The sequence below is a fragment of the Labeo rohita genome, unplaced genomic scaffold (genome assembly GCF_022985175.1).
Source record: "Labeo rohita strain BAU-BD-2019 unplaced genomic scaffold, IGBB_LRoh.1.0 scaffold_366, whole genome shotgun sequence".
Lineage (NCBI taxonomy): Eukaryota > Metazoa > Chordata > Actinopteri > Cypriniformes > Cyprinidae > Labeo > Labeo rohita.
The window spans coordinates 60,983-71,686 of record NW_026129284.1 but is presented as its reverse complement, the minus strand read 5'-3'; the positions used below and the strand labels follow the sequence as shown (position 1 = coordinate 71,686).

The window sequence follows — 10,704 nt, the reverse complement described above, 5'->3', positions numbered from 1 at the left end:
CCACTTTCCCACTGCAGCTTTGTGCATACAACACGTTAATTATGCACAGATATAATTCCTTCAATCACAGTTTCATTAGAATTAATTATAAACTCAAGTCTGATATAAAATACAGTGTCGAGAAACATTATAAAATACTTTTTTACTTCCATTTATAAAGACAACACCACAAATAAATATTTCATGAAAAGAAAATAGGTTACGTTTGTTAAATTAATTCCAGACACAAACATTCATTGGTGTCATTTCCCTGTATGTGAAACCAAACCCCCCAAAAAAGGTAGCATGTGTTACATTATGGTGCTGCAGCCTATTCAAAAAAACGACAGAAAGGTGTCCAATATTGCTGTTTATTTGTTTGCTTTCTGCCTCAATTTCTCTTCAGGCTTCATCAGTTTTTCCTTCTAGAGTCTGATTAGTACCAGAAACAAACCCAGGCTCTTTGTACCACAAATTCCTGTTTGTTTCCTCATTTAGCTGTGAAGCACTCCAGTTATGGAGCTCTGCGCGAATCCATCGTAGTGCTGTACAGTCCGTATACTTCATGTCACATGATGTGAGAACAGCTCATCCAAGTTTTCCTCACATGATTGTCTCAGAGCAGTTCTGCCTCATCGTCCTCATCCTCAGAGCCGGACGGACCCTGACGCACCTCCTCATACCACTTATTAGTAAGTGTCTTCATTTGGATCCGCCCATGCAGCAGGTCCTTAGCGAGGAAGGAAGAATGACAGATAACAAATCCTATTTTTTTTTTTTCCATATAACTGGACTGATCTGTATAAAGGTTATGAGAAGTCTCACCTCTTGTGTGAGTCTACGGGTGAAGAAAGGGTTCAGATATTTGGCATCAAGCCACAGGAAACCCTTCAAATCCTGCCTCTGAAAAATCTGAGCTTCATACTCTTCCTCCGTCAGCTCTGACAAATGCTCTGATTCAATGGCGTTACCCTGAAAAAGAGAGCGAGAGAGAGTAAGGCACGTTTTCTCTGTTCCAAAACCTTTATCTTACAGTAGTGATCTCACTAGTTCATCTCAACTTGCCCAGGGTAGCTGTGTTTTTAAACTTGGGGTGGTGTGCTTCTTTCATCTGAAACTAAACAAGCTATGTGAGCAGCCTTAGTGCTCTCTAACCAGGTGGACAGGCATGCATTCCCCATAGTGTCCTCTAGAGACCGCGGCGCAAGTTCCCTGGAAGTGTAATGTCTCAGGTTAGGCATGCAACCGTGGTTCCCGAGAGGGAACGAGACGCTGCGTCGCCTCGCTATGGCTTCGGCCTATTTCGGCCTACATGGTCCAACTGGATTAGAGAAGTTTTACACATGCTTCAGACACTGGTCTTGCTGGCGGGGGTTACATGCGTAACCAGAGATGTTATTCTGCAATTGCATGGACTCCTGCTCCCAACCATGCATAAATGGAGTGCAGAAACACCCAACCCATTTGTTTTTTGTTTTTTTTCAGGCAAACAGATGATACTGAATTTTGACACTATCAATGACAAAGCCAGCACCAAGAAGTGGGGATTTATGCCACACACAACATCATTGGATACGTATTGGTTGTAAACGAATCCAGCCAAGGAAGAAGGGTCTTATCTAGCAAAACAATCAGTTATTTTCATTTAAAAAAATACAATTCAAATACTTTTTAATCTCAAACGCTCGTCTTGTCTTTCTCTCTGTGAACTCAGAACTCAGTTTATTCTGGCTCAAGACAGTTAGTGTATGTCGAAAAACTCCAATTGTATTTTCTCCCTCAACTTCAAAAATCATTTCAAAATCATCCTACATCGCTGCAGAAGTACTGACACAGTCTTTGCAAAGTGAACATGCAAAGAAGATCAAACACCCTTAACAAAAAAGGAAAAAAAAAAAAAAAAAAAGGATGATTTTGGAGTTGAGGGAAAACATGAGATGGGACTTTTTCGACGTACTCTAACTGTCATGAACTGGAACAAAACCTAGTTTAGGCAGAGTAAAACAAGACGAGCGTTTGACATTAAAAAGTATATACATAGTGAGCAGAAAGTGTCCAACTTTATTCATTTTCAACTAATTTTCAATTTAACAAGCGAGTACATCCAGCCACAGACAACATACTTTTGATCCCGTCTAAAGCCTGTTGATAGTTTTGCTAGTTTAGCCCGTTCATGAAGGGTCCATTTTCCAGAAGTTGTAGTTCTGTTGTAGTTTTTGCAGTTTTACTACAGGCCTTTTGTTTTCCAGCCCTGTTGACTGAGATCTGGGCCCTTGTATTTCACCCAGTTTTTGTGTTGCTTGTTATTTTGTAAATAAAGACCTTTTTGGGTTCACAAATGACAAACTGAATGAGTTTATGGCAAGCCCTTTTAGCTTAAAATATTCCCAGCGTCACTCGTCGCAATTGCATTTTTACTAGTAAGAATTTAATTACAGAGCTCTACAATTCAGTTTTTACAAGTAAAAAATTTCAATTAGAGAGGTTAAATTATAACTTAAATTCTTACTAATAACAATTGGGTCATTCCAGCTGGAATCATCAAATTTTGGAAAAGTTCCCCACCTGACCCCCTCAGATTTGTCTGAAAAAAATCTATGTGATGGGTAATATGCCCAATAGATCATATACAAAATTTCAGATCTCTACTGTGCGTACTTTTTTCACAAAAAATCTGTAAAAAAGTTTGTTTTTTACCCCGTTTTGGCATCACTGTCTGAGTGACCATGTTCAGACTAAAATATCTCCAGAACTAGTTGTGCCAGGTCCATGAAATTTTCTGGGCTGAGAGTCCTAGTCCAGAACTGCATGAATTACAACTCACAGCATTGTTACTGAATTTACGCCTGAATGCTGGCCCTCTACTTTTCTTTGAAACTATTACTTTTAAGGGTTTTCAGATGTCCATAGAAACCTCAATTTTCAATGTATAAGCATCAAACTTGGTAAATGGTCTGATATGTACCATGTCTTTCACATCCTTTGATATCAGACAATAGAGTCTAATGGATGTTGAGATATTAAGGTCCAAAAATGGAAAAAAAAACTCATTTACACCAATGTTCAGAGCAATATTTCCCATGAATGACACTAGGTGTGAACATAAAACTTGTTTTTTTGAAAGAGCATATTGTTATTGATAAAATATAAAAAAAATTAGGATGGGGTTTTGCCTCATTTTTCTGTAATGATTTTTTTATGATGTGCTGGAGAGGCACCCAACAGACATCTTCCCTTTTTGGCCAAAAGTAGCCTCTAGCTGGGCCATGGGGATGCAAAAAAAGCACTTGAATGTCTTGCTCTGTGTCAGAGACATCTCTGATGATACCAACCCACCATTGTCGGTCATACGCACAAGTAACATATTGTCCTGGGGCCATATCTGTGATGTGAAGGCCTTGTTCAACTGGGTCAACCTCAAAGTTGACATGGAATCCTGGTGTTCCTGATACTCAACTGACCTCAAAATTGATCATTGTTGACTTATTGACTGATTGATTGATTGATGCTAGATCTCATACCACCTGAATATTATTATTTCTAATCAATACTGCCCTCCTTTCTCAATGAAAATGGATGTATTATTCACTGGACTGGGTGGAACATCAAGATTAGGTACTTATGTTGCATTCCATTGAATGTCGGTAGTCGGTGAATCCGAGTTAGTTCTCCCCATGTCCGTCGTAAATGCGTTCTATTGTAACAGTTGGCAAAAATATGGATGCCTATGGATAATTCCAACCGACTCGGTCTGCACTGAACTGGCCCGAGTGTGTGTTTCGAAACCCCAACTTAAGTGGCCGTTCCATTGCACTTTCCCGAGGTGGAGGTCGGATTTCCCCGAGTCCCAAGCACAATGGAATGCTGCATTATAGCATTAATTTAGGCATATGAGTTCAAAATAGCTGCTACTACAGTAGTTGTCAATGTCACACAACAATGATTTTTTTAAAAATTATTACAGAAAAATGAGGCAAAACCCCATCCCAATTTTTTCATATTTTATCAATAAGAACATGCTCTTTCAAAAAAAAAAAAGTTTCATGTTCATACCTGGTGTCATTCATGGGAAATATTGCTCTGAACATTGGTGTAAATCATTTTTTTTCCATTTTTGGACCTTAATATCTCAACATCCATAAGACTCTATTGTCTGATGTCAAAGGATGTGAAAGACATGGTACATATCAGACCATTTACCAAGTTTGATGCTTATACATTGAAGATTGAGGTTTCTGTGGACATCTGAAAACCCTTAAAGTAATAGTTTCAAAGAAAAGTAGAGAGCCAGCATTCAGGCGTAAATTCAGTAACAATGCTGTGAGTTGTAATTAGCCCAGAAAATTTCATGGACCTGACACAAATAGTTCTGGAGATATTTTAGTCTGAGCATGGTCACTCAGACAGTGATGCCAAAACGGGGTAAAAAACAAACTTTTTTACAGATTTTTTGTGAAAAAAGTACGCACAGTAGAGATCTGAAATTTTGTACATGATCTATTGGGCATATTACCCATCACATAGATTTTTTTCAGACAAATCTGAGGGGGTCAGGTGGGGACCATTTGATGATTCCAGCTGGAATGACCCAATTCCAACTTTTACTAGTCATGTCTCCATTGACTTCCATTCATTTTTAATTACAGTATTTTTAATTACAATTAATTTTTACTAGTATTACAATTAGAAAACTCTACAACTGAATTCTTACTAGTAACAATTACAATTAGAAAGCTCTCTATTTCAAATTTTACTAAAACAAATTCCAATTAGAGAAAGCTTTCATTTAAATCTAAAATGTATTTTTTTCTAGTAAAAAAAAAAACACATTAAAGATGTTTAGTTGCAGAGCTCTGAAATTGCAGAGCTCTCTAGTTGGACAATGAGCCTATTTTCAAAAAAAGTGGAGTGTTCCTTCAATAGTAAAAATCCAATTATGACGAATAATGCTGGGAATATTTTAAGCTAAAACGGCTTGCCATATGAGTGTACATTCACACCCGATACACACGTTAAACTATGAAATCTGAGGTTACAAAATGTTTTGAAAGGTCTGTTTTACATGAAAAGAAAAGAAAAGAAAAGAAAAGAAAAGAAAAGAAAAGAAAAGAAAAGAAAAGAAAAAGAAAAAGAAAAAACAGTTCTCTCACCATTTTCTCAGTTTTGCTCAAATTGACGTCTTTTTTGTTCTTGCGCCGTGATTGGCTCTCCTCAATGTCCATGATGCGAATGAGGGGCATGGTTCCGCCTCCCAGCAGCAGGATGGTGAAGAGCACGATGACTATGGTGGTGGTGCCGATCAGCTGCCTCTTCTCTATGGGCTCCAGACCCAGATGAAGACTGAGGGCATAGGGGATCGCACCCCGCAGACCTGAGCGCATCGGCATAGAACACGTGCTTAGACTGAATTACACATACAGTTTCATAAACTCATAATCATTTTATGACTATGAGGAATATCTGTATTTCAAAAAATGTACAATTTATTCATGAACCACCAAAAGAACTAAAATGTAATTTAAAATGTTGAATGAATAGTAACCAGTTGCTCTATCTCACTTCATTCCTTTAAACCACATGGTAATTAAAATGAATCAGCTTTTGGGTCTTCTTACCACTGAACCACATGATGAACATCATTTTGGGTGTGATTTTATGATCTCTGAAGAAGTTAAGCAGAAAAGAGAGGGGGAAGATATTCACAGCCCGACCCACAAGAACCAGAACCTGTGACAAAAAAATCCAAACCACTGAATTTTCTGAATTCTGAATTTTGATTTAAAACATGACGTACATTCTAATCATCAACTTGTCTTGCTTAAGTGACATCTGATAAAATTCCAAAGAGTTAGTGACGTATCGCACGTTCAGCACGCATTCATGTTTTATCAGATGCTAAAGAGCGGAAAGAGTAATGAATAACAAGTGAAAACAAGCACTTTGGCGACACGTACTATACACCAGATGACAAAAGACAGCTCGAACTTGTGAGGGAAACTGAAGATAGACAACCCCAGGAATGCGAACACACATGTTTCTGTGGAATCAAAATACAAATGAGAAGAATAAGGTTCAAGTTAACAGCAAATCTCCTCTGTGAAGCAGCAGGTTTGTGAGCTTTGTGTGAGGAACACTCACCGCACATGAAGGCCACGGTTCGTAGAGTCTGCTGCATGAGAATCTGGGTGACTGGCGATAAATTATGATGAGTATAATGAGACATGACAATACCGGAGAACAGAATGGCCATGATACCTACAAACAGAAAGACATCAATTCTGATTAATTTTGGTGCTGAAATCACAACATTTGACCAATAAAACTGTATTATACAGTTGAAACTCACCGGAGAGTTTGATGCCCTCAGCAAGACCATACGGCAGGTATGCAAATATAATCATCATCCCAAACTCCAGTGACGGAGTCTTCCTCAGGTCAAAGTGTTTTAAAACCTGTATTCTCTCGTTCAGAAATATAATCTCACAGGAATTCAGTGGAAGACATAAAAGTAAAAATTGAAACGGTAACACTAGATCAGGGAACATGTATTCACTATTACCTAGACGTTTATTACCATGCATAGTACTAGAATATCGTCTGTTTATTAGTATATTTACTAATTCTGCTCTATAACATTCAAGATCCCTAAACCCTACTCAAGACCTAAACATACTGCAACTACTAAACAACCTTACTTACTATCAATTAGCAGTAATTAGGAGTTCAAATCATCAGGATACAATAGCAGAGATGAGACCAGTGAGCGTGCCCAAAGCGGCTGACCCAAAGAACATCTTCAGGAAGTAGCCGAGCGCCTGCATGAAGGTTTCCCAGCCCGTAGAGACATCTGAGCCCGCAAAGCCCTCCGCTGTACTGAAATATCAACAACAACACATAAATCAACCACTGCTCACATCTGCTAACACAATAAAGACTGAAAATGAAAGCAGAATATGACTGAATTGTTCAAAATGTTTAATCAAGGCCCGCAACATGTACATCCAGACAATATTCACATGGTACCAGAACTGTCTGGTGCATCTTGTACTAACCTCTACTTATTTATTGGTCTAACAGGCCCACTGATTATCCAAACCTTTGACAAATAACTTGTAGTTGGTCAGCAGGGGGCAGTAAACTCACAATCACATTCCTACTGTACTGTACATACATGGGCACCACCACATACACAGCTTCCACCACAAACCCAGATGAGCTGTTAACGCTTTTAAAACAAACTGTCATATGTTAAGCATCCAGTAACAAAAGAACTTGCATTTATTAACAGGTAAGATTTTTGTTTTTTTTGTATTAAATAATCCACTCGTCCATACATTCTTCTTCCATTCATTCTACCCTTCTGGTGGAATGACCTGCCAAACTCTATCCGAACAGCTCAGTCCTTATCCATCTTCAAGAATCGGCTAAAAACACATCTCTTCCATCTTTTTTTTTTTGACCCTCTGACTCTAGCACTCTCTAAAAACTTGCCCTTTTAGACTTATACTCTATTCATTTACTTACTGCTTGTTTTCTTTGAAAAGGCCTCTAACACTAGCTTGCGTTTTTACTTTCTATTCTATGTTTTCTTTTTATTATATCATTCAAAAAAAAAACAAAAAACACTTTGCTATGTGTACTACATTAGGCTAACTGAGACTTGTCGTAACACTTACATATTTCTCTTTTGTTGATTTTGATTGCTTCCATCATCCTCTTTTGTAAGTGGCTTTGGATAAAAGTGTCTGCTAAACGTCTAAATGTAAATGTAAACGTAAATACCCCTTCATTTTTTTTCATGTTTTGTTATGTTGCTGGCTTATGTTAAACTGTTTTTAAAATCCTTTTTTTTTCACACATCAATATACACTCCATACAACACAATAACAAAGCAAAAACAGAATTGTGACAACTTCATACATTTAGAAAAAATAAATAAACTGAAATAAGTATATTGCATAAGTATTCATAGCCTCAACTCAGTATTAAGCTGAAGCACCTTTACAGCCTTTTTGGCATGATGTGACAAGCTTTGCACATCAGCATTTGGCAATTAACCATTCTTCTCCTCACCACTTCACCTCTCAAGCTCTGTGATGTTGGATGGGGGCAAGTGCACATTTTCAGATTTCTTAAAAAAACGTTTGATTGGGTTCAATCCAAGGCTGTGGCTGGGCCACCCAAGGACATTCACAGAGTTGTCTATAAGCCACTCTCGCTGTGTGCTTAGGGTCATTGTCCTGTTGGAAGGTGAACCTTCTGCCCAATCTGAGGTTCTGAATGCTCTGGAATGGGTTTTCATTAAGGCTCAATGTTTTGGTGCACTGAGCTTTTCTTCTACTCTGACGAGTCCCTCAGTCGCTGCCGCTGAAAAACAGTCCAACAGCATGAGGCTGCTACCACAACACTTTACTTTTGGGATGCTACTGTGCAGGTGATGAGCAGTGCCTGGTTTCCCTCAAACATGATGCTTGGAACTGAGGTTTATCAGACCAGAGAATCCTGTTTCCCACAGTCTGTTTTTGCTTATCTGTTTTTGCATCAGATAGTGCGCTATAGATCTCCTGGGGAACAATTCAACTCATTCTCTACTATAGGTCAGGAAGAATTGTATAAACTTGTTAAATCACCTAAACTAACAACTTGTATGCTAGACCCTATTCCATCTAGGCTACTAAAAGACTTGCTTCCAGATCTCATAGATCTTCTGCTAAATATTATTAATTCATCACTGTCATTAGGATATGTCCCCAAAACCTTCAAACTGGCTGCTATTAAGCCTCTAATTAAAAAAACACAACTTGACCTCAACGAATTAACTAATTACAGACCTATCTTGAATCTCCCATTTCTGTCGAAGATATTAGAAAAGGTTGTTTCCTCACAGTTATCTTCCTTCCTACAGAAATATGATATCTGTGAGGATTTTCAGTCAGGTTTTAGACCGTACCATAGTACTGAGACTGCTCTTATTAGAGTTACAAATGATCTGCTCTTGTCATCCGATCGTGGTTGTATCTCTCTGTTAGTGCTACTGGATCTTAGTGCTGCGTTTGATACTGTTGACCACAACATTCTCTTGAATAGACTTGAAAATTATGTTGGCATTAGTGGTAGTGCATTGGCATGGTTCAAATCGTATCTATCTGACTGCCATCAATTCGTGGCAGTAAATGAAGAGGTATCATATCGATCACAAGGATTAAAGGATTGTTAGGCTGCACTAAATAGGTCAACCAGAACCGGGAACACTTCCCATAACACCCGATGTACTCAGTGCATCGTCAGAAGAATGGCATCTACGCTAATATTAGTCTGTTTCTTTCTTATTCCGAGGTCACATTAACCACCAGATCCAGTCCGTATCCAGATCAGATGGTCACTGCAGTCCCCCGGATCCAGTCCGAACCCAGCCCAGATGGTGGATCAGCACCTAGAGACGACCTCTACAGCCCTGAATGTCAGCGGAGTCCACATCAACTAGATGAGCCCCAGAGACGGATCCACAGTGAAGACCACATCACCTAGACGGCTGTCGGCACAAGACCACGGGAACTTTGGCCAGAGGAGAACTGGCCCCCCCGACTGAGCCTGGTTTCTCCCAAGGTTTTTTCTCCATTTGTCACCGATGGAGTTTTGGTTCCTTGCCGCTGTCGCCTCTGGCTTGCTTAGTTGGGGACACTTTCTCTTAACACAATATTGCATTTTATTTTATTGTTTTTGATTAACTACCTTTACCTAAAAAGTGAGTGTTTACTGTTGCCTTTGGCATTGTTGATGTACTGTTTCCTATTTAATACTGTACAGCCGCCTTGTCACAATTCTGTATTGTTAAAGGCGGTATATAAATAAAGGTGACTTGACTTGACTTGAGTCTGAGACTGAATCTCTATGCTTCTGTGAACTACAATGCAGCAGAATTATTTTCTGAACTCTTCCCCTGATGTGTTAGGGTTAGGTTTTTTTGTTTTTTACCTAAAGGCCTGGTATTTACTTTTATATGCATTTTTACCTGTTAGACCTTTTTATCAAATCATACTCATTCAAATGAATTTGCCACAGGTTAACTGTATGAATGCTCCTGAGCTACATTTCAAGTGTCCCAAAAATATAAATACTTATGCAATGGAATCATTTAGGCTTTTTATTTTTTAATAAATGTGCAAAGATGTTAAAAACCTGTTTTTTTGCTTTGCCATTATGGTGTAGGGAGTGAAGACTAATGTGGAAAAAAATAGTAATTTAAAGCAGTTTGGAAGAGTTTGTGCTGGACTAAAGATCATCAAGGGACAAGACTGTTAGACTCTTATTTACTGTATATGAAGAGTTCAGATGCAAAACCAGCTAAAAGCCATCTCGGTCAAAAATGAGATAATGATACTGAGTGAATGCTCTCGACACATATTATATGTCCATCAAATACTTTTTCTTCAAACTCAATAAAATACCAGCCTCACCCCAATCAGAAGTAACGGTACTTACATAGAAACCTATACATCTGAGCCTGATAAAAATGCATTTTGTAAAGAAAGACGTCAGATTTAGCTGGTTTTGCATCTGAACTCTTCATATGCAAACCTGATTGTATTTGGAACAACGTACTATTGTGCTCAGAGAACCATGTGATCAAAAACACATCATCAGCCATACATCTATACAAGTTGTACTAGGTAATGATAAAGATCAACAAACATTTTATTGTGCAGGACAGCTCGGCCCACGGGT

At 38.5% G+C, this 10,704-nt stretch overlaps 1 protein-coding gene across 1 annotated transcript in view; it reads right to left on the bottom strand.

The window, feature by feature from the left end:
- Positions 1-395: 395 nt before the first annotated feature.
- The window catches only part of slc9a8 (solute carrier family 9 member 8), a 35,126-nt gene continuing 24,817 nt past the window's right edge, over positions 396-10,704 (bottom strand). Inside the window, exons 9-16 of the mRNA XM_051103136.1 lie at positions 6,720-6,852; positions 6,326-6,431; positions 6,118-6,234; positions 5,934-6,016; positions 5,595-5,706; positions 5,130-5,350; positions 805-951; positions 396-709 (exon numbers count right to left, since the gene is read on the bottom strand). Coding sequence (XP_050959093.1) covers positions 596-709; positions 805-951; positions 5,130-5,350; positions 5,595-5,706; positions 5,934-6,016; positions 6,118-6,234; positions 6,326-6,431; positions 6,720-6,852 — 1,033 coding nt within the window. The 3' untranslated portion in view covers positions 396-595. The remainder of the gene's footprint in view (positions 710-804; positions 952-5,129; positions 5,351-5,594; positions 5,707-5,933; positions 6,017-6,117; positions 6,235-6,325; positions 6,432-6,719; positions 6,853-10,704) is intronic.